At 44.4% G+C, this 24,874-nt stretch overlaps 1 protein-coding gene across 1 annotated transcript in view; it reads left to right on the top strand.

Moving 5' to 3' along the window:
• The first annotated feature begins 4,961 nt into the window (after positions 1 to 4,961).
• LOC143937430 (CCN family member 3-like) overlaps positions 4,962 to 24,874 on the top strand; it is a 36,124-nt gene continuing 16,211 nt past the window's right edge. Inside the window, exons 1-2 of the mRNA XM_077460811.1 lie at positions 4,962 to 5,096; positions 8,996 to 9,194. Of these exons, the coding sequence (XP_077316937.1) occupies positions 5,031 to 5,096; positions 8,996 to 9,194 (265 nt within the window). The 5' untranslated portion in view covers positions 4,962 to 5,030. The remainder of the gene's footprint in view (positions 5,097 to 8,995; positions 9,195 to 24,874) is intronic.

The following is a 24,874-nucleotide window of genomic DNA, read 5'->3' as shown; positions in this document are numbered from 1 at the left end:
CAATGTAAAGTAGCGAGTGTACAGCTTGTATAACAGTGTAAATTTGCTGTCCCCTCAAAATAACTCAATTACACAGCCATTAATGTCTAAACCGCTGGAAACAAAAGTGAGTACATCCCTGAGTGAAAATGTCCAAATTGGGCCCAATTAGCCATTTTCCCTCCCCGGTGTCATGTGACTCGTTAGTGTTACAAGGTCTCAGGTGTGAATGGGGAGCAGGCGTGTTAAAGTGGTTGTAAACCCATTACAATCACTTTAACCTACAGGTAAGCCTAGATTAAGGCTTACCAGTAGGTGCAAGAAATATCTCCCAACCTAAAAGGTTGGTGTTATCACTCTCACTCTCGCATACTGGTCACTGGAAGTTTAACCACTTCAGCCCTGGAAGAATTTACCCCCTTCCTGACCAGAGCACTTTTTGCGATTAGGCACTGCGTCGTTTTTAACTGACAATTGCGCGGTCGTGCAACGTTGGACCCAAACAAAATTGACGTCCTTTTTTTACCACAAATAGAGCTTTCTTTTGGTGGTATTTGATCACCCCCGCGTTTTTTTTTTGCGATATAAACAAAAAAAGAGCGACAATTTTGAAAAAAACGCATTATTTTAAAATTTTTGCTGTTATAAATATCCCACAAAAATCTATAAAAAAAATTATTTTTTCCTCAGTTTAGGCCAATATATAATCTTCTACATATTTTTGGTAAAAAAATTAGCAATAAGCGATTATTGATTTGGTTGGTTTGCGAAAAAGTTATAGCGTTTACAAAATAGGGGATAGTTTTATGGCATTTTTATAAATTTTTTTTTTTTTACATGGCGACGATTAGCAATTTTTGACTGCGACATTATGGCGGACACATCGGACATTTTTGACACATTTTTGGGACCATTGTCATTTATACAGCAATCAGTGCTATACAAATGCACCGATTTCTGTGTAAATGACACTGGCAGTGAAGGGGTTAACCACTAGGTGGCAGTGTAGGAGCTAAGTGTGTCCCAGGGGCGTGTTGCTAACTGTGGGGAGCATAGCTATGTTTTACAGATCACTGATCTCTGCTCCAATCACAGGGAGCAGAGATCAGTGTCAATTGTTGCTAGGCAGAATGGGGAGATGCTGTTTACAATGGCATCTCCCCGTTCTTCCTCTCAGTGAGGCGATCGCGGGTATCCCCACGGCGATCAAGTCTGCAGGACCAGCGACCGGACTCACGGAGCTTCGCACGCGTGCCTCTTAAAGGGCAACGTACAGGTACGTCATTTTGCCTGTACGTGCCCTTCTGCCGACGTTTTTTGGCATGAGCAGGTCAGGAAGCGGTTAACATGGCACCTCATGGCAAAGAACTCTCAGGATCTGAAAAAAAATTATTGTTGCTCCACATAAAGATGGCCTAGGCCAGCAGACCTCCAGCTGATGTCTCTGCCCAGTGGCATAACTAGAACCTTCAGGGCCCCCGATGCAAGAAACCATGAAGGGCCCCCCTGAACCTAAGCCAGGGCCCTTCCCTCCGAGTCGGGCGGTGGAACTCCAGGGCGTGGTCACAGGTATGACCTTTGTGAGCCCTGTAGTTCCACCACTGGCATCAGTAGTTTTTTTTTATTAGTTTTTTTTTAATTTTTAGGTGCCCCATTGGGGGACTGTCCCTAAGCAGGATTGGGTCCCCGTCCCCAGAAGAGAGGAGGTCCTTTTCTCCAGGACATATGAAGTTACTGCCCCCAGGTGAGAAGGGGTCCTTGTCCCCACATGAGAAGGGGCCCCTGTCCCCAGGGGGAGATGGAGGGGGTAAGTAATGGTGTGTGGGGGATGGGGTCCTCTCACTCACCATGACCAAGCTGCAGGCTGCGCACTCATCCATGTTGGCCTGGGCTCCATCCAGTGTGCTGGACGGGTGATCAGCTTATCTCCCAGAAAGACCTTTCATCATCTGTGTATGACGGAGGAGGAGGGGGGCTGGCAAACAAGCCTGCAGTCTCCTCCGGGGAGCTGGCTCTCATAGGGCTGCACTGCATCTGTGTGCTTAAAGTTTGTTTACCTGGGAGAAGTATGCAGTGCAGTGTGGGCCAGACTCGGGGGGGGGGGCGGTACTCTGGCTGGGGAGAACAGACATCGGACTGAGCGGCAATGCATGGAGCAGGAGAGGGGTACTCTGAGGAGTCAGCTGATGGGACACAGGTCATGCAGGAAATGCACAACTAAAGAGCAGCCAGTGCGATAGTCGAGCATGGAGCTCTGCTAGTCACCCTCCACCCCCAGCCACCCGTGTGCATGGTGCACTGATACCCCTAGCTGCCTATGCTGCTGCCGGCCATATGTAGAGGGGGCTGCATGGGCCCCCTGCAGCACAGGGCCCAGTTGCGGTCGCGACTGCTGCACCCCCTATAGTTACGCCCCTGCCTCTGCCCCTGGGTGTCATGCTTGTGGCTGTCAGAGTCTTGCTATGCCTCATGGGACTTGTAGTTCTCCAACAGCTGGAGGTCTGCTAATTGCATATCCCTGGCCTAGGCTATGAGAAGATTGCCAAGACCCTGAAACTGAGCTGCAGTATAGTGGCCAAGACCATACAGTGATTTAACAGGACAGGTTCCACTCAGAACAAGCCTTGCCATGGTCAACCAAAGAAGTTGAGTGCACGTGCTCAGTGTCATATCCAGAGGTTGGTTGTCTTTGGGGAATAGACGTATGAGTGCTGCCAGTATTGCTGCAGAGGTTGAAGAGGTGGGGGTGGGGGGATCGATCAGTGCTCAAATCATACGCCCCACACTGCATCAAATTGGTCTGCATGGCTGTCGTCCCAGAGGGACCCGATAGAACACCTTTGGGGATGAAATAGAGTGGAGACTGCGAGCCATGCCTTCTCATCCAACATCAGTGCTTGACCTCACAAATGCGCTTCTGGAAGAATGGTCAAACATTCCCATAGACACACTCCTAATCCTTGTGGACAGCCTTCCCAGAAGAGTTGAAGCTGTTATAGCTGCAAAGGGTTGGCCAACTCAATATTGAACCCTACTGACAAAGACTGGGATGCCGTTAAAGTTCATGTGCGTGTAAAGGCAGACGTTGCAATACTTTTGACAATATAGTGTGTGTATTACAATCTGATTGTACAATGTGTTTTATATCTACCAACTACTATGTAGTACAAGAGCCTACCTGACTGGTTACAAATAGATTGCATGGATTATGTAGGTCCTCATATTAGTTTTAGTAAATCTAAAGTTGATTGTACAAAGAAGATAGCATGGTCAGATTGTAACATGTATGGTGACCCATACACTGAGTGACTGCAAAACTAGTGACCATGGTTCATTAGTGCATCTGCATTGGTAACATCTCTAGTTGAAGTGAAGAAGATTTTTTCCTATGAATCACAATATCAGTAGAGGTAGGTCTTTCAGTGCACCCCTGCCAACTACTGCCCTATGTCCTATGCCGGCATACTTTTGCTAATAAAAGTCCCTCATTCCCATCTCAAAATGTTGGGAGGTATGGGGTTGGGGACACTGGCGTTTACTGCCCCTTTACCTACCTCAATATTGGGCATTTTCACCCTCTTCCTACCCAGGCCAATTTTCAGCTTTCAGTGCTCTCACACTTTGAACGAGTCATCCAACACTGTACCCAGTCATCCCAGGATCGCCATCATAGGCACTCATTCTGAGGGACGTTCCTGAACATCCACTCAGAGCGACGAAAGGCCCTTCCGGCCTTTTATGTACTGGGGCCAGGTCAAAAGAAATTAAAGTTCATTGCTCCCATTATTGATAAGGACTGCTGGGGACTGGAAGAGGCCCAACCAGCACCAACAGGCCCCAGGTTGACTTTTATCAATTAAAACATGAGTTTAATGAAATGCAGGTGTACTGTCAAACCAATAAAAAATATAGCCGTATGAGTGGATTTGACAAACGGGGACATTACTTTTATGGCTGCCAAGTCGTACAGGAAATCGTAATTTCAATGGCTGTAGTGTCACCCATATTCTATAGTCTATGGGACTACTTATCGATATAAAAACCGTGAAACCATAAACAGTAATATTAAAGCGGAGCTCCACATTAAAAAAAATATATTAAAAGCCAGCAGCTACAAATACTGCAGTTGCTGACTTTTAATAAACAGACACTTACCTATCCAGGGTGCCCGTGATGTCTGCAGCAGATGACGAGCAGTCACTCCTCTCTCTGCCATTCCCGCCGCCATCCTCGGTCAGGGAATCAGGAAGTGAAGCATTGCAGCTTCACTGCCCGGTTCCCTACTGCGCATGCGCGAGTTGTGCTGCGCGTCTTCACTGGTCCCTGTTGTGTTCTAGGAACTGTGTGTTTCCCAGAACACCACAGGGGGGGGGGGGGGGGGCAGGCATCTGCGGATATTCTGCAGCTATCTATGCCCGGAAGTGGGTGTAGATACCTATAGTATACAGGTATCTGCACCCCCTTCCCCCTGAAAGGTGCCAGTTGTGGCACCGGAGGGGGGGAGGAATCCGATGAGTGGAAGTTCCACTTTAGGGTGGAGCTCCGCTTTAAATATTCTCGTGACATGAGCTGACTTCCTCACCCCACACTATCAAACACAGGAAGCATGTTATTGGCAGAATCACTAGGAGAGAATAAAGGGGGGAAAAGTCTGAACAAAGATAACTAAAGCAGCCACCACATTTAAGGACCAATAAGCTGCAGCGTGTTATATTTTCATGTTTGCGTCCAGATATGTTTTTTAATGGGCATTGCACAGTGTAAAATACCCCCCCCCCCCCCCCCCAAAAATGTAAACGTCATCTTCAATTCCAAAAAAAAACAAAAAGATAATGTCACCACTTCCCTATCTCACCACAGTGCTATCACACCCTGCAGACATTCTATATATATGTATTCATGGAATTTTAAAGTTCATCAATGACACCACTTGTTAGCCTTTGTGCTCTGACTCACAGAACACTTTGTCCAATAGGATTATGTCTTCTTAGATTATATATGGAGGGCAGTCTTCTAGGGTAACCTAAGGACTCCTGGGGTCATCCCTGGCAATGGGACTGTACACTGCAATCTGCTTTATTATATTATCTGTGACACTGACATGGGGCGAGAGGCCGGTAAGACTTGATCCAAATTCTTTTTTTTATCTGTAATATTCATTTTGAGAATGATAGAAAAGTAGGATGTAGCATGGAAGTTTTCAGACTACCATTGCCAACCTCTCCTGAAAATACTTGTCCCCTGGCTGTCATGCTGTGCCAATGGCTTTAGTACTTCACTAACCCAGAGCAAGTGTGAAGATTAGGGAATCTGACTTTCCTGACATGAATCCTCTTTCTAGGCTAGTGACTCAGAAAGTATTGAAACCAGAAATAGCTAAGAAAATTGCTTTTTAAGGTTGAGGTCAGCAGCAGCCCCATATTTTAATACTTTAATACGGCAAAGAGCGATATGGAAAATGCAGCAATCCATTGTGACAAATCATCTATCATCTATCATTGTTCTGATTGCTAAAAGGTGAAATATGACTGTCTGGTATGAGTTGCTTGCACATCATCTTTGCATTTTTGCAGTGTTTATAGTGAATTGGTAGTGAAAAAAAGTGTAGTTTAAAGAACAGCTTTATTGCAAATTATCAGGAAAACATAAAAAGATCATAAAACACAAAATCAGGGTTGGTATTGGCAGGAAAAAAAAGGTGCAGGGGCTCCTCAAGCGAATGTGTATGTAAGGACAAAACCCTTTTTTTTTTGTTTTGGATAGAGTGTGGTGGGGTTAGAACCCGTCTCAGATGACTATTAGGCCTCTTATTTACGGGCGTCTCAGCCCCTGCAGAGTAAATTCTGTTGTATTTCTTCTGTCTGGAAAGCCCAGATGCTGTGTACAGCCGCTCTTATGCCCTGTACACACGGTCAGAAATTCCAACGGAAAATGGCCGATCGGACCGTGTTGTCGGATAATCTGACCGTGTGTGGGCTCCATCAAACTTTTTCCGTCGGAATGTCCGACCAACAAAGTTTGAGAGCTGGATATAAAATTTTCCGACAACATGATCCAATAGGACTTTGTCCGATCGTTTGTAGAGAATTCCGATCAAAGTGCCACGCATGCTCAGATCAAATTACGAGACCAAATCTATTGACTACTAGCCTGAACGTAGTCCAGTCGTAATGTACAAACGTCATCACGTTCTGAACGATCTGATTTTCCGACAACTTTGTCCGACTGTGTGTATGCAACAACAGTTTTGGACAAAATCTGTTGGAAAAAATCCGTCGGATTTTGTTGTCGGAATGTCCGACCGTATGTACAAGGGCTTAGAATTGTCTGTCTGCTGGTCCCCCCCACTGAGCAGAGTGGTCAGATGATAGGTCTGCTCAGTTCATGCAGAGCAGACAAGGACAGAGCCGGTGTTCTGCCATATAGTGTCCGGCCATGATATAGTGTCCGCGCCGTACAAGACAAAGCTTTGGAAAATCTCCGAAGCTGAACGGCGTCTGCACCGTGAGTGGAGGTGGTAGCCCCACCATCCAAGCGGACATAGGGTTGTGAATATTAGAGGGTCCCTCGCGGGCGAGCTTCGCTCGCCACTCTTCGGGCTCGACCCCGCTGCGCTCGGCTCTTTTATATTCCTGCTCTATGTCCACTTGGATAGTGGGGATAGAACCTGGACTCGCGGCGCAGGCGCCGTTCATCCTCTGCAATTTTCGGAATCTGTGTTGCTGTGTACTGAGCATGCGTAGTACGCAGCGGACACTATCGGATGGAGGACCTTATATGATAAGACACTGGCTCTGCTCTATGGGCAATCAGGTATGCATGGACACTATCTGTTTACACCTGACTTTCCTCCGTTTCGCCTAAACGGAGGAGAACAGGTCCCCATCCATTTGTTTTTAGTGGCCCGCAATGGATCAGAGGTAGGTGGGTGTAAACAGACACAAGTCCGTTTACACTCACCAGTCCCTAGGGGTGAGTGGATCATCCGATCAGGTCTTCCTGAAAAACGTGCAGATAGACCTGATCAAAAAATTAAAGCAGCCTTATGTCCCATACACATGATTGGACTTTCTGACAACAAAACCATGGATTTCTGTTCGAAGGTTGTTGGCTCTAACTTGTCTTGCATACACACAGTCACACACTGTGGCCAACAATTAGGAACGTAGTGATATCTCCATTACGAACGCTAGTTTTACGAGACCGAGCGATTCCGGCTCGTACTTGATTCCGAACATGCGTGGACTTTTGTATACACGATCGGACTTTCTGACAACAAACATTTGTTGGTGCAAAATTTGAGAATCTACTAGCCAACATTTGTTGGCGGAAAGTCCGACAACAAAGGTCCGATGAAGCATACACACGGTCGGACTTTCTGCCAACAAGCGTGGGACAATTGTGTGTATGTATCATTAGTCCTGGTGATCATTTTCTCCAATACAGAGAGCAATAGAAATCCATTTTTTAAAATAAATTCTTTACTTAAAGCGGGAGTCCGCCGGGACTCCGCGTTTTTTTTTTTTTTTAAAGTCAGCAGCTACAAATACTGCAGCTGCTGACTTTTAAAATAGTGACACTTACCTGTCCAGCGTGCCCGCGATGTCGGCACCCGAAGCCGATCTCTAGATCGTCACTCGAGTGCTGCCGCCGCCATCTTGGGTATGGGAATCAGGAAATGGAGCCTTTCGGCTTCATTTCCCGGTTCCCTACTGCGCATGCGCGAACCGCGCTGCGCAATGAGGACGGTCCCCGCTGCCTCTGGGATCTGTGTGTTTCCCAGCAGGCAGCGGGGCACTTGCGGAAGGGGGCGGGCACTTGCGGAAAGGGGCGTAATCTACGCCCCTTTCCGCAGAGAGCTAGCCCGGAAGTGGGTGCAGTTACCTGGATTATCCAGGTAACTGCACCCCCCTCCCCCCTGAAAGGTGCCAATTGTGGCGCCGGAGGGGGGGAGGATTCCGATGAGCGGAAGGTCCATTTTAGGGTGGACCTCCGCTTTAAGAGAAAAAGATAGTCCAGAAAAAAAAAAAATATATATATATATAATATATATATATATATATATATATATATATATATATATATATATATATATATATATATATATAATATACCCAAAATAACAAAAAAATTCCATAGGAGTCTCATGCTAAACCCATTTCCTAAATATATTTGACCACCGATAGTGCTAAATTTTATGTAGATACTTCTATGATGTTTGTCACACTATCGATGAACATACTGTACTTACAATAATCCTCAACTATTTTGAACAAATTTGTTATAATAATTCATTATTTGTACGATTCTAACACAGTCTATGGCCAGTATAAAGAGTCTGCAACTGTCATTGCCCTTAGTTTATTTATTCTTTAAAAGTTAGGAGTAGAAGGTAGAAGGAGAAAGAACATTTTATTCCAGCCTTGTGAATGAAGAGCTGTACCTCGGTACAGACCAGGAGCTACAGAAAGAGTCTGCAGGAGCCAGGGCATTATAACCGCTGATCACAGTTGCCATGCATTCCAGGCTGCTACGCAAAAACTGCACTTTTTTTTAATATTAATATTAGAGTATTTATTATTTTTTGTAAAAGGTGGACATAGCCTTTAAATACATTAATAGTATGAAGTTGATAACACAGGGACATGATCTCAAACTATTGGGGGGGGGGGGGGGGGGGGAGTTTCAAACCAACTTTAGAAAGTCTTATTTTACCTAAAGAGTAGTTGATTCTTGGAACAGGCTTCCAGCAGAGGTAGCGAGTCAGTCAACAGTAAGTAAATGCAAACATGCATGGGACAATCATAGACCTATATTCAGACAAAAAGGTTAAAAAAAAGGGGGGGGGGGGGGCAGCCTCATGGACCAGTCTGCCTTTTCCTGCCATAACTTTTCCATTTTTTGTATGTTCTATTTTCAATGAGAGATAAGCCAGCTCATGTTAAACTTACAGAGTAACTTCACTTAAAAACAGTGTACTGTAGACTAAAGTCTTTCCTTTTTCTTCATTCATTAGGAATGTCCTCAAGTTTGCAAATGCCCTGAAAACCCCACCTGCCCTCTGGGAACAGCCCAGGACACTTGCGGCTGTGGATGCAATGTGTGTGTCCAGGATATTGATGCTGATTGTGATGGATTCAGACCCTGCGACAACATGAAAAACTTGACCTGTGATTATCAACTGGACCCTATGAGAAAGCAAGGGGTGTGCAAAGGTTGGTGAACAGCAATTTTTTTTACTAGAAACAGTTTATGTAGTCCTGCTTATGCTTTTAAAAGGCAATGGGGTTATTTACGAAAGGCAAATCCACTTTGCACTACAAGTGCACTTGGAAGTGCAGTTGCTGTAAATCTAAGGGGTAGATCTGAAATGAGGGGAAGCTCTGCTGATTTTATTATCCAATCATGTGCAGGCTAAAATGCTGTTTTTTTATTTTCCTTGCATGTCCCCCTCGGATCTACAGCGACTGCACTTCCAAGTGCACTTTCAGTGCAAAGTGGATTTTCCTTTAGTAAATAACCCCCTATGAAAGAATTTGCTGTATAATCTAATCTAAAACTGTATTCTTGATCATGAACATTGATCACAAGCAACCCTTTGTTAATAATGGCTCACCTTCTGCTCAGACTGTAACGGCTTTTTAATTGGGCACTATAATAGATTTGGGACAATTGGTGCATTATATATACACATTTTACTATTTATATAAAATCTTTATTTTACCAGTAAACATTTAAAACAGGGCCCGGACATTGGGTTTGCAGAGCGTTCTAAATTGAAACATTCCGAAAATATAGATTTCCCCTTGGGGTGGGACTTTAAGGCTCCATGCACACTGGAGCTCAAAAAAGCTTTTCTGGATACCACACTGCTGGCAGAAAACGCTGGTTGAAAAACACGCTTTTAACAGCATTTTGTACTAGCGTTTATGCACATTTTTTAGCGTAGGTGTTTTTAATAAAAATACACAGAGGACACTCCAAAAATCCCACAATACATTGAAAAAATAGAACGTGGAACGCTAATTAACATGCATTTATAATTGTTTATGCGCGTTTACTGGCGTTTGGCTTTTTTTTTGTTTTTTGTGGTCAGAAAAACGACACTTTGAATGCAATTTTATGGCATTCAGAGAAACAGACCATAAACTCCACTGCTGATAAAAGCTAAAAAACATCCATGTGTGCATGGACACATAGGGGGTTATTTACTAAAGGAAACGCCACTTTGCACTGCAAGTGCACTTGGAAGTGAAGTCACTGTAGATCCGAAGGGGACATGCAAGGAAAATAAAAAACAACATTTTAACTTGCACATGCTTGGATGATAAAATCAGCAGAGTTTTCACTCATTTCAGATCTACCCCTTAGATTTAGAGTGACTGCACTTCCAAGTGCACTTTCAGTGCAAATTGGATTTGCCTTTCGTAAATAACCCCCATAGGATAACATAGAGTGGAGTTCATGGGCTGTTACCAAAACTCCAAAAAATGGCCGTGTATGAGCTCCAGTGTGCATGGAGCCTAATGCTGCGTACACACGATCGGAATTCTGGCCAGAAAAAGACAGATGAGAGCTTTTCATCGGAAAATGTGACTGTGTGTATGCTCCATCGGAATTTAGGTGTCCGAATTTCTGCCAGCCAAAAATGTATAACATGTTCTGAATTTTCCTGACGGAAAAACCTTCTATTGGAAATTCCGATCGTGTGTATGCAATTGCGACACGCCAAAAATCATGCATGCTCAGATTCAACTACGAGACGGAAGCTATTGGCTACTGGCTATTGAACTTCCCTTTTCTAGTCCCGTCGTACGTCACCGCGTTCTAAATGATCATAATTTGGTGTGACCGTGTGTAGGCAAGACAGCTTGAGCGGAATTCCGTTGGGAAAACCATCAGAGCTTTTTCCGACGAGAATTCCGATCGTGTGTACGCAGCATAAGGCACAGACTGTGAAGCAATTCAATTAAAAACTTGATTTTTACTTTTTAATCAAAAAGCAACATACATAAAAATATATATATAAACAATGAAAGTACTAAACCAGCATAAGGGATGCTGTCTATTTCTTTATGCTGGTTTAGTATTTCTATTGTTTTTTTATATATTTCTATGTATGCTACTTTTTGATACTATTAAAAACTAAGTTTTTTGTTGAATTGCTTCATAGTCTGTGCCTTTAAAGTCCCACCCCAAGGGGAAATCTGTATTTTCATACAATTAAGGGATGTTAGCCAGTTGATGTAGCAGATGAATATTCCCTACACTTTTTGATAAGTTGAAACTTTATACAAATCCATATGGTGATGAGCAGTGGGGCCTAGTCACTCTTCTGACCCAATCAGCTGTACCTGTAACCTGAGCTTTAGTTATAAAACTTTGTAAACGCCATTTTCTTGTGCAAGATGAAGTGCATGGCATCATGCTCCTCATTTTGCTAATACGTACGAAAATACATTCACTTCCTGGGAAGAAAAGCTTCTCTTTGAGATCTTGTGAGGGTTTGAGGGTTTGCAAGTAGTGTAGTACAGCGCATGGGCAAGATGAAGTGCATGACGTCATGATCTCCAATTCTCCCTTACACAGTATCACGGAAAGAACAGAGGCAGGACAAAAATTTGGTAAATTTGAAGAAAAGGTCACAGTGATATGGTATATAGTAACTATTTTGTTCCCCCTGATTTATTATTGACAGGTTTGTAGAGTTAAGGGGAAGGTTAGCTGGATAAACATGTGAGAAAAAGGATCCTAGAGCTGGCTGTATATTGTGGACTTTGAACATAGAAAAAAAAAAAAAAAAAAAAAAAAAAAAAATATATATATATATATATATATATATATATATATATATATATATATATATATATATATATATATATATATATATATAATATTTATGGTCGAAGCCCTGTGACAGATACGTCTCTGAACAAGACAAACTTACCATAAGATAAACCATGCGAAATGGACCTGAAGTGTGCCCTGGTCTAATGGACGGTATACCAAAATAAGGGGGCATACCCAATGATTAGAAATGAATATTGTTTGAAGAGAAATGATTTGAGAAATGCCCTAAAAAGGGGATGGGAGGGTGGGTATCGCGCACAGGAAACCGACAAAGACCACAGGCGAGTGGGCTGGTTAAATACCCCCCCGGGCTTCTCCCATAAATTCAGGCCACCATACTGGCCTTCTTACTTATGGTCGAAGCCCTATGACCGATACGTCTCAAAACAAGACAAACTTACCATAAGATAAACCATGCAAAATGGACCTGAAGTGTGCCCTGGTCTAATGGGCAGTATACCAAAATAAGGGGGCAAAAACACTCAGGTAGGGGTGAAAGATCTTTATTCATTTCGCAAGTTGGGTGAATGCTCGAGACATCTCTGCCTGAGGATTAGGGATGTACCGGGCGAAGCAGGCTGACTTCCACCTGCCTAACCTCTTAATAACGTGGTCTGGGACCCCATGCCGGGATGCGGATGAGGCTGCTCCAATACGGAAAGAATGGCCGGAGTACTCACCGGGATTAAGAAGTAAGTTACGAAGAAGAATCCTTACATGCTTCATGAAGTGGCAGGTACTTAAAGGTTTGACCGGAAAGAGCAGAAGGGGACTAGAGTCCGGTTGTTCTGGCAGGAGTGAGAGCAGCTGATTGAGCACGGTGACCAGACACCAGGTATTGTCAGTCTCATAGAGGTGGATGTCTACCCCGGAACCTGCCTGCTGGGTTTTGGAAACCGAGAGGTGAAGGATGAAATGGTCCTGACAGCGAACCAAGTGACGTCTGCGTAGGACTGGACTGGTTGAGCTGTTCAGGTGAACTCGCTAGGCCGCAAAAACCTGTAGTAGGCCAGGTAAATGGCCGCTTGTATGACCAGGCTAGGGAGAACACCAAACGGGTAGCTGGCAAGCATAGCAGACATGTCTCTAAAGATGGTACTAGTAATAGGGAGACGTTTGGCTTTGACTACCGGCTGCCGCTTCTGGATGCCACACAGGATGGTTCGGATCGCATAGGATGTGAACACGGACAGTTTTGTAGAATCTCGGAGTGATAGAAAGTGCTGTATGCCGGCTAAGTACAGCCGAATAGTGTTGTAGGACAGGGCCAATTGACTATGGCAATATGAGACAAAGGCTAGTACGTGCCTGGCGTCTCTGTTGGCGTACCCGCTGAGCAGGTAACTAGGAACTTGTTAAACACATCCCAAGCTACACGGTAGGCCTTCAGTGTGTTATTTGACAGAGACTGGTTGATGAGCTGAGTGGCTCCATGCAGATGCGGCTTTAGTCCAGGGTCAGCTGAGACCAAACTGGGATAGGAGCTGACACTGTATCGGCTTCTGGAACCTGCCGGAAGAAGGAAACAAAATTAAAGCGTGAAAGTGCGTCTGCTGCAAGGTTGTATTTACCTGGGATGAATGCACAGTGCACATTAAATTGATGCTGCAGAGACAGCTGTACCAGCCTGCGTAGGAAGGACATCACCGTGAGCGACTTAGACCTGCCTTTGTTGATAATATCGGCCGTGGCTTGGTTGTTGGTGGTGAAACCTACTGTTTGTCCTGTCCAGGTATGACCCCAAAGCTGGGCGGCTGCTACAATGGGGTAGAGCTCGAAGAGGGATAAAGACTGGCTAAACCCGGGGATCAAAAGTATCTGTGAAGGCCAGGGTCCAGCAAACGAATGGTGGGCAAAAATAGCCACGAATCCTGTGGAGGATGTGGCATCCGTCGCCACCTGCGGTGACAGGAGTGAGATAGAAGGTATGAACAAAGATATGCTATTCCATTCCTGCTAACGGCCGAAATGCGCCGCAAATAAAAATAGCGACGTTCTACCACCCACGCTATGGGCGGTGTGGTGTGAAAGGGGTCTAAGAGATTGTGCTGAAAAGCCAGGGGCTGCTCTTGGAGCCAAATGTCAATTTGGTAGCAAAATAGTATAGGTCTCTCCATTTAATACCGTGCCAGCACCAAAGAGACGGGTGGATAGGCAAAATTTTAAAGGCATCTGAGATATCAGCCTTGGACAGCCAGGCGCCTGTGCCCGCCTTAAGGGTGGCCTGGATTTCCATGTCAACGGAGGCATACTTTAAAGAGAACTCCTCGGAGGGGATCAGGGAATTCAGGCTGGGAACGTGAGAAGAATGAAGCGCAGGACATCTATGCGGCTTAGTCACGAGCCCTTTTGTTTGATCTTGCATAAATTCCTCGGGTGCGCCCTGTGACATATGACACAGACGTTAAGCAGGCAGCATTGGCTAAAGTTACACGAGCCATAATTGTAGTTGTTGCAGATAGCCGCCCCTCCTACGGTCTGAACCGAGCGTCCAAACTTGTCTACCTGGGGTTTCTGTACTGGGGCTGACGAGCCTTGGGCTGTACCAGAGGTAGAGGGGAACTCGAAGGGGCGACTGACCGATGCGTTGGCGCACCAGGAGGCGGTGTGGGTAGAGGACTGGCAGATGGTGCACAGTGGTGAGCGCAAGCCGGCAAAATTCTGGCAGAACAACTCAGTGTCCATGAGGCTCCAGTCCGTGGCTGTCTGAAATTGCGCCAACCTGGCAGCTGCCTTGGCGGAGAAGGAACGATGGTAGTCGTAAAAAGAAAAGCCTCTGTACTTATAGCCTAAGTCCACCACGGTGTGGAGCTATAAGTCCAGCTCTTCCCTTCTGCTGGGGGAAGCTGAACATATGACGTCCCTCAGCATGCCAAAGGCTAGGGCGAAATCTGGGACAGACAACTTCCGGTTGAGCCTAGGATCTTTGGCCTTGAGAACTACTGAGGCATCTCCCCAGGTGTAGGCTTTGTTTTCTGCCAGATCGTGGACAGAAATGAGAAGGGAGGCAAGGTTGACGTCCTTGCCGTCCAGGATGTCATTCCTTATGCCGGCCGGAACTAAATGTGCTGGGCAGACAATGGGACTTGTCCCTGTGATACCTGTCGGCAGTGGCCTCAGAACTGTGGTTGGGTCAGGGGTGGTCATGGTCGTGGCCGGGAGAGCCTCCAAGAGCGCCACTCTGGCCTGGACATCTGTGACAGTGTTAGCCAAAGACGACACCATGGTGTGGAGTTGCGATATGGCAGCGGAAATTGATTGGAGAGAGGCCTGGGGTGGGGTACTGGGCCCAGCTGCGGCTGGCGGGGGGAAAGGAGCCTAAAAAGCTCTGCCTTCCTGGCTGTGGCGGTGAAAAGGTACACCCCTGCACCTCAGTTCCGCCGTCAGCTTGGGGATGGTCCATCCCCTGAGGGACTGCACGCTGCCACTCACTGAAGGTGGGTGAGGTGACAAAGGGGCGGTGAGGTCTTCACTGCCAGCTTGAGACATGGCTCTAGGCGGTCTGTGCCCTAGATGTGATGTCCTATCTCTTCGAGGTCGCGAGATGGTCGACCGAAACCTAATGAGGGTGACACAAGTCAAGACTGTTTCTCTTTCCTACAACAAGCGTACACACCCAGCTGCTATGTTTCTTTTTTCTTTCTTTTTTTTTTTTTTTACCTGGGGAAATATCATCCAACCTGGTGCAGGGTGGACCTACTGAACTTGACTGACCTGGAGAGAGAAACAACAGATGACAACTGATGAGGAGTCTGACAAACTAACTCAAAAGATGACCTAAACTCATTAACAAATATAGATATTAGATTATATTCAAAAATAATTTCTAATAGATTAACTCCAATTTTGCCGAAATACATAAAGCTGGACCAAACGGGTTTTACAAAGGGGCGAGAAACTAGGGACAATATAATAAAGACATGTACGTTGATGGAATATGCCCAAAGGGCCGCCATCCCGCCCCGGCCTGTCTTTTAACTATAGATGCTGAGAAAGCTTTTGATAGGGTGGGATGGCGGTTCTTAGAGGAGGCATTAATACAGATAGGACTGGGCCCAAAAATGTTAGGTAGGATTATGGCATTATACGCCAATTCAAGAGCCAAGGTAAGAATAAATGGAATACTCTCAGAATATATAAAGGTATCAAATGGGACCTGCCAAGGCTGCCCCCTATCCCCTTTACTATATATAATAGCGATGGAACATCTAATTAATGCAATCAGGAAAAATAAAGATATACAAGGGATCAAAATTAAGGATAATGAATATAAATCGGCAGTATATGCAGATGATTTATTATTGTATATAACAAACCCTATTATAACAATTCTTAACATAATAAAAGAATTAGATCGATTCGGGGAATTAAGTAACTTTAAGGTAAATTACGATAAATCAGAAATGATGAATATTACAATAAAAGAAGAAATGCAGTTACTTTTACAAAAAGATTTTCCGTTTAGATGGCAGAAAGAGGCAATCAAATACTTGGGAGTCATGATTCCGAAGGATTTGAAGCAGATACAAGAATTAAATCACAATATGATTATACGCAAAATAATAAAACAAATGCAAAAATACGAAAAAATAACATACTCATGGTTAGGGAGAATAAATATAGTAAAAATTGAGATATTGCCAAAGATATTATATGTATTCCAAACGTTACCTATTGTTCCATCTAGGAAGATAATGATAGATCTCAGGAAAGCTATAAGCAGTTTCGTATGGGCAAAAAAAAACTCCCGAATAAAAAGAGAAACACTAACCAGAACAAAAGAAAATGGAGGTTTGGCATTGCCCGATTTTGTAAAATATATGCAAGCAGCATCACTGGGTAGAATTATAAACTGGCAACATGATATGAAAAATAAACAATGGGTAACGTTGGAAGAGGATATTACAGGAGTACAGCTTAAATTTTTACCTTGGATAAAACCTGAATTAAGAATAAAAAAAAAGGAATTGCCAATTTTTGTGAGAGCTACTTTAAAAATTTGGGATGCGGTGTTGAAAAAAGGTAAGCTATCCTCCAGGACTGGACCTCTGACCCCATTGATGTCCAATCCAGAATTTAAGCCAGCTTTCGAAAATGTAAGTTATTTAAAATGGAACAAGATGGAGAATATAAGATTGGTACAGATCCTGGTGGATGGAAATACACCAAGTTTACTTGATTTGGGATTGGAATTTAAAAAATATCAACTAGAAACATTTATTGAAATAAATAAAAATTCAATAAATAGACCATTAACTAAGTTTGAACAGATAATACTGAAGGAGCAGAACCATAAGAATAAACTATCTAAAGTATATGAATTGCTGTTACCCACGGGAGACATTAGAGACTTAAAGCGGTTCTGCACACACTTTTTGTAGTTGATCTCACTGCCTTCCAAATCTACCAAAGAGTGCTAAATGGAAGTTTTTTTTTTTTTTTTGGAATCGTACCTTTTAATTGTTGGCCCGGTCTATGCACACATTCCTCTGTCTCTGCGGCTGTGGGCGGGGATTTTGCGGGGATCCGCATCATTTCCTGTGATTGCCGCACTGTCTCCTGGGATCTGGTGTCATTCATCCCAGGAGTCATTGCGGACAGCTGACGTGAAATCTCGCGTGATTTCACAGACGTTATGGCAACATAGATGTTTACGCCGCTCGGCGCTGTTGCCAGTGAGCATGCGCGGGAACCAGCAAGGCATGCGGGTAGTCCACACAAAATGGAACAAGGAAGGGATTGCTTGTGGGCTTCAAATGCCCACAATCAAAATGAAAACTCAGTTGCAAGCTTTTTAAAAGTGACGATTTTAACTAAAAATGGACCTGGATACCGGAAAGAAATCTAAAAAGTGAGTTTAACATTAGAGTGGTAATAATTGTAACATGTAAAAAAATAAAAATAAAAAAAAATGTGTGTGCAGAACCGCTTTAATAGGAATAAGAAAATGGGAAGAAGAATTAGGAGAGATAATTACAGAGAAAGAAAGGATTTTTTTTTTAGGAATAATACATAAAACCTCAACGGCGTTAAAACATCAAGAAAGAAACTATAAAGTGACACTGAGATGGTATTGGAGTCCAGTGGCATTAAAAATAGTTAATAAAGGAAATACAGAGAAATGCTGGAGGTGCGGGATAGAAAAAGGAACATTGGAACATATTTGGTATAGAAAGGAAAAGAACTGCGCTAACCACAAAATACCCAATGTGATTAGGGTATATGAAAGTATCAGACCCGCACTGTGGGTCTTAGTATCTAGTGTATTAATATTGTGAATTCCCCAAACTCAATATATGTGTATCAGACTCTGTGTATAAACCCCTAAACCATAAAGGTAAGAATGTAAAGAATATATATTTGCTATTAAGCATAAATGACCTATCAAAAAAATACTAAATCTGTGTTCAAAGACACTCTGTGTAATATCCATACAGTCATATAACAAAAAATGAAAAATTAAAATGAAAATAAAATTAAAAATAAAAAATAAATGTCCATATAGTGAATGAACACCAGTGAAACAGAAATTTCAAATGAGGTACGGCAATAAAGAAAAGTTCCAAACGGCTGGATTGCAAATACACGAAAAAATCTTCTCCAAAGATGTGGTGTGCTTATCCCATCACCGAAATAAATGAATCAGCTCCTTACCAGATCCAGACGACCCCCCGTTACAGAGGGTCACCACAAGCAGTAGCAGTCAAAAGGGTGTCCGGATAGCGCCTCCTCCTCAGATGGTCACGAATCTTCCACACGATGGGGTTATGGCTGTTACTCACTCCCAACACGACGTGGTGTCACATAAGGGAAAACATAGGCTCCAGATAGTGTAAAACCAAATGACTTTAATTTTTAAAAAGCGAATGTAAACACTTACATAAAAGACTTTAAAAGCAGGTTCAAAAACAAAGACGTGCACCGGCCGGATACACGCCTACGCAAAGACCAACCCGTCCTTCCTGGTCCACAAAGAACGAACACGACTTGGGGTGACGTCGACACGTTCGCACCGCCCAACGCGTTTCGTAATAATTTACGTCGTCCAGGGGCACGGGCGGCGTGCGACGTCACCCCTTTTATAACCATATATTTAACCAAGCCTCACTTTGGGTCAGCGGCCATCTTAGACGTCACAAACAATAGTAATCAAAGAGAACGTGGGCCAAGCCTCACTATCACTCACGAACGTCAGATGTGCGTATCCGCAACGAACGTCCTATGGTTGCGGGCCAAACCTCGTTTTCATGTGGACGTTATAGGATCATAAGCCAAGCCTCGCTTCCAGGTATTGGCCCTATCAGCAGAGTGACGTGGCAGATGCCCTCACGTTAAGGTGCGCCTCCTGAACCCCGGAACAGGGTACAGTGTGGATCACCAAAACAGAGGGGTAAAATAGATTAAAAATCAATAAGGTAAAAAGAATATTAATGATGAATTAGAAAAATTAAATAAAACATCCCAAATAGGGACAAGAATGCGTCAGAAATTCTACGTTTCCTGGTGCATTCATACGGCCATCAGGTCCAATTACATGTAGACAAATAGGTGTAAAGGTACCTCAAAAGTAGTGCGTTTACCCGGTGTGTTTATATAGCAATCAAATTCAGTTAGAAAATGAGATTACTGTAGACATGTGTTTCAAGTGCCTTCTTGTCTCGCGTATTCCCCAGGGATTATTCTAGAACGCCCCAAACAACGTCGAGGGATAGACCAAAAAGGTAACCTAAAAGGCCGCCAGACCCAAAGCCAGGTCTATCACACAAGAGTGTACTCTACAGTGATATACATCAAAGTAAACAGCAAGAAAAAAAATAATAATGCAATCAAGTGGTTTTTCACAGTGACTAATACAGTAGAAACGTTGTAGGGAAACATTACATCAAACAGGTCACCTCATGAGTTATTAATGAAGGCATTTACATCGGTGTCCACATTAAGGCCAAACGGAGTATATGTTTTTAATTTATGAATCCAGGCCATTTCGAGCTTGGATATCTCCCTGACCAAGGACCCTCCCCTCCAGTGGGGCTTATATTTGTCTAGACCAACAAATAGGGTACCTGATGGGTCTCTCTTATGTGTCTGGTCGTAATGCCTGGACACAGGGTGTTTGTCAAACCCCCGTCTGATGTTGCCAATGTGTTCGTTCACCCTGACCCGAAATGCCCTCTTGGTCCGCCCAATATACTGGAGGCCACAGGGGCACTGTAAAAGGTAAACCACAGCCTCCGAGGAGCAAGTAATAAAGGACTCTATGTCATATGTCCTAGAGGTGCTTGAAGATACGATACTAGAAATCTTAGAGCCCCTATATGAATTCAGGGTACAGACCTGACAGTTCTTACATTTATAGTAGCCAACTAGATTTTGAAAAAAACATCTATTGGCCTTAGGCGGGTCTTGTACACTGGGGGCAATCTTGTTTCCCAGTGAAGAGGCCCCTTTAAAAATTATTTGGGGTTTAACAGGCAGAACTGGATTCAAAACATGGTCACTAGTGAGTAAGTGCCAATGTTTCTGAATCAGATTTCTCACACCACGATGCTGGACTGAGAAAGTCGTGACAAACGGTACGCCACCCTGTGTACCTGCCCTAGCACTTTGTCTGTCTGCCAGTAGTAAGGGTCTGTCTCTAGTCCGGGCAATCTCCATAGTTTCACCAAGGGAAACGGGATCATATCCCTTTTCTAGGAATCTACCTGCCAAAATCGCTGCCTGTTCATCATATTTTACTATATCCGAACAGTTCCGTCTGAGGCGTAGAAATTGCCCCAGGGGAACAGCTTTTAGCCAAGGTTGAAAATGGCAACTGTCGGTAGGGATGTACGAATTCCTGTCTGTTGATTTGAAATATGTAGATGTAATGAACTCATTACCAACCCTCCTGATGTTAAGATCAAGAAAATTGACCTCATCCTGGCTAGCCTCAAAGCTAAATTTAATTCCTCTATTGTTTTCGTTTAGACCAGCCATAAACGACCGCAAGTCTGACTCTGTTCCTTCCCAAAGGAGGAGGACGTCATCGATATACCTCGCCCACAGGACTATCTCAGACCTTCTAGGGGCATCGATGACGTCCTCCTCCCATTTGGCCATGAAGAGGTTGGCCAGGCTGGGGGCATATTTAGCCCCCATGGCCACACCCCTATCCTGGCGGTAAAATTGCTGGTCAAACCAGAAATAGTTGTGTCCGGCCGCATATTCCAACAGTTCTATTAGAAAGTCAATCTGAGGTGAAGGAAGGCCTGATCCCCTCTGTAGGAATAATCTCACTGCCTCGACCCCTAAAGAATGGGGAATGATGGTATACAGTGAGTTCACGTCTGCTGTGACCAACCAAAGACCATCTCCAGGAGTGATACCGGACAGAAGATTGATCACGTGTTTGGTGTCCTTGACATAAGACGGAACCTTTTGGACCAGAGGTTGCAGATAATGATCTATATACTTGCCCACCCGGGACGTGACCGAGTCGATACCACTGACTATGGGTCGTCCCGGGGGGCAAGATTGATTCTTATGAAGCTTCGGGAGGTAATAAATAACAGGTGTACGGGGGGCACAGGGTATCAAAAAAAGTTTTTCTTTATCATTTAGAATGCCCCTCCGATGACCTCCCTCCACGATCCTACCCAATTCCTTCTTATACTTGTCCACTGGATCCCGATTCAGGATAGTGTACGTTTCCCTATCTTCCAAGATGCGATGCATCTCTTTCATGTAGTCACAACGGTCTAGTACCACAATCCCCCCCCCTTTATCGGCAGGTCTAATGACCAGGGACTTGTTATTACACAAGGTGTCTAGGCCCATCTCCAAATCTCTCCGCATTTTAACTTTCTTTACCCTGATATCCTCCAGGTCGCGTAGTACCACATCCCTGAACACCTTAATACTGGGTGCAAGGGATCCTGGAGGGTTAAAAAGGGAAGCATTTGAGAGGTTGGAGTGTTGAAACTCCGTAATTCTCGTAGTGCTCTCTCTGATGGGATTACCCAGCATATATCGTTTTATGTTTAACTTGCGGACGAATTTGTGTACGTCCATATAAGTTTGAAACTTGCTCAGGCATCTGGGCGGAGCAAATTTCAAACCTTTGTCTAGTATTTTGGTTTCAGAGGTCGTGAGTATCTGTTTGCTGAGGTTAAAGATTCCAGTTCCTATGGCCTCTTTCTTTTTTGTTGATTGGGCTCGCCTCCCCCCTCTAACCCCTCTCTTTGTTCGACGGACCTTTTTAGGCCTCTGCTGTCCCTGGGAAAAAAATGTTGGTTATTATTTCCACTAGTGTGGGGCCCTTCCTCATAGGCGGGCTGTTGGTGTCCCTGTCTAAATCCTGGGCTCCCCTGGAAATGGGGGTCCGGATGGCGTCTATGGTCCGCCCTCCATGGTGTCTATGGCGTCTATGGTACTACGCGACCTGGAGGATATCAGGGTAAAGAAAGTTAAAATGCGGAGAGATTTGGAGATGGGCCTAGACACCTTGTGTAATAACAAGTCCCTGGTCATTAGACCTGCCGATAAAGGGGGGGGGATTGTGGTACTAGACCGTTGTGACTACATGAAAGAGATGCATCGCATCTTGGAAGATAGGGAAACGTACACTATCCTGAATCGGGATCCAGTGGACAAGTATAAGAAGGAATTGGGTAGGATCGTGGAGGGAGGTCATCGGAGGGGCATTCTAAATGATAAAGAAAAACTTTTTTTGATACCCTGTACACCTGTTATTTATTACCTCCCGAAGCTTCATAAGAATCAATCTTGCCCCCCGGGACGACCCATAGTCAGTGGTATCGACTCGGTCACGTCCCGGGTGGGCAAGTATATAGATCATTATCTGCAACCTCTGGTCCAAAAGGTTCCGTCTTATGTCAAGGACACCAAACACGTGATCAATCTTCTGTCCGGTATCACTCCTGGAGATGGTCTTTGGTTGGTCACAGCAGACGTGAACTCACTGTATACCATCATTCCCCATTCTTTAGGGGTCGAGGCAGTGAGATTATTCCTACAGAGGGGATCAGGCCTTCCTTCACCTCAGATTGACTTTCTAATAGAACTGTTGGAATATGCGGCCGGACACAACTATTTCTGGTTTGACCAGCAATTTTACCGCCAGGATAGGGGTGTGGCCATGGGGGCTAAATATGCCCCCAGCCTGGCCAACCTCTTCATGGCCAAATGGGAGGAGGACGTCATCGATGCCCCTAGAAGGTCTGAGATAGTCCTGTGGGCGAGGTATATCGATGACGTCCTCCTCCTTTGGGAAGGAACAGAGTCAGACTTGCGGTCGTTTATGGCTGGTCTAAACGAAAACAATAGAGGAATTAAATTTAGCTTTGAGGCTAGCCAGGATGAGGTCAATTTTCTTGATCTTAACATCAGGAGGGTTGGTAATGAGTTCATTACATCTACATATTTCAAATCAACAGACAGGAATTCGTACATCCCTACCGACAGTTGCCATTTTCAACCTTGGCTAAAAGCTGTTCCCCTGGGGCAATTTCTACGCCTCAGACGGAACTGTTCGGATATAGTAAAATATGATGAACAGGCAGCGATTTTGGCAGGTAGATTCCTAGAAAAGGGATATGATCCCGTTTCCCTTGGTGAAACTATGGAGATTGCCCGGACTAGAGACAGACCCTTACTACTGGCAGACAGACAAAGTGCTAGGGCAGGTACACAGGGTGGCGTACCGTTTGTCACGACTTTCTCAGTCCAGCATCGTGGTGTGAGAAATCTGATTCAGAAACATTGGCACTTACTCACTAGTGACCATGTTTTGAATCCAGTTCTGCCTGTTAAACCCCAAATAATTTTTAAAGGGGCCTCTTCACTGGGAAACAAGATTGCCCCCAGTGTACAAGACCCGCCTAAGGCCAATAGATGTTTTTTTCAAAATCTAGTTGGCTACTATAAATGTAAGAACTGTCAGGTCTGTACCCTGAATTCATATAGGGGCTCTAAGATTTCTAGTATCGTATCTTCAAGCACCTCTAGGACATATGACATAGAGTCCTTTATTACTTGCTCCTCGGAGGCTGTGGTTTACCTTTTACAGTGCCCCTGTGGCCTCCAGTATATTGGGCGGACCAAGAGGGCATTTCGGGTCAGGGTGAACGAACACATTGGCAACATCAGACGGGGGTTTGACAAACACCCTGTGTCCAGGCATTACGACCAGACACATAAGAGAGACCCATCAGGTACCCTATTTGTTGGTCTAGACAAATATAAGCCCCACTGGAGGGGAGGGTCCTTGGTCAGGGAGATATCCAAGCTCGAAATGGCCTGGATTCATAAATTAAAAACATATACTCCGTTTGGCCTTAATGTGGACACCGATGTAAATGCCTTCATTAATAACTCATGAGGTGACCTGTTTGATGTAATGTTTCCCTACAACGTTTCTACTGTATTAGTCACTGTGAAAAACCACTTGATTGCATTATTATTTTTTTTCTTGCTGTTTACTTTGATGTATATCACTGTAGAGTACACTCTTGTGTGATAGACCTGGCTTTGGGTCTGGCGGCCTTTTAGGTTACCTTTTTGGTCTATCCCTCGACGTTGTTTGGGGCGTTCTAGAATAATCCCTGGGGAATACGCGAGACAAGAAGGCACTTGAAACACATGTCTACAGTAATCTCATTTTCTAACTGAATTTGATTGCTATATAAACACACCGGGTAAACGCACTACTTTTGAGGTACCTTTACACCTATTTGTCTACATGTAATTGGACCTGATGGCCGTATGAATGCACCAGGAAACGTAGAATTTCTGACGCATTCTTGTCCCTATTTGGGATGTTTTATTTAATTTTTCTAATTCATCATTAATATTCTTTTTACCTTATTGATTTTTAATCTATTTTACCCCTCTGTTTTGGTGATCCACACTGTACCCTGTTCCGGGGTTCAGGAGGCGCACCTTAACGTGAGGGCATCTGCCACGTCACTCTGCTGATAGGGCCAATACCTGGAAGCGAGGCTTGGCTTATGATCCTATAACGTCCACATGAAAACGAGGTTTGGCC

The sequence above is a fragment of the Lithobates pipiens genome, unplaced genomic scaffold (assembly GCF_037356315.1).
Source record: "Lithobates pipiens isolate NorthernLeopardFrog02 unplaced genomic scaffold, aLitPip1_a1.2 Scaffold_1, whole genome shotgun sequence".
Taxonomy (NCBI): Eukaryota; Metazoa; Chordata; class Amphibia; order Anura; family Ranidae; genus Lithobates; species Lithobates pipiens.
The sequence above is the reverse complement of the archived record's forward strand: the minus strand, read 5'-3'. Positions and strand labels throughout refer to the sequence as shown.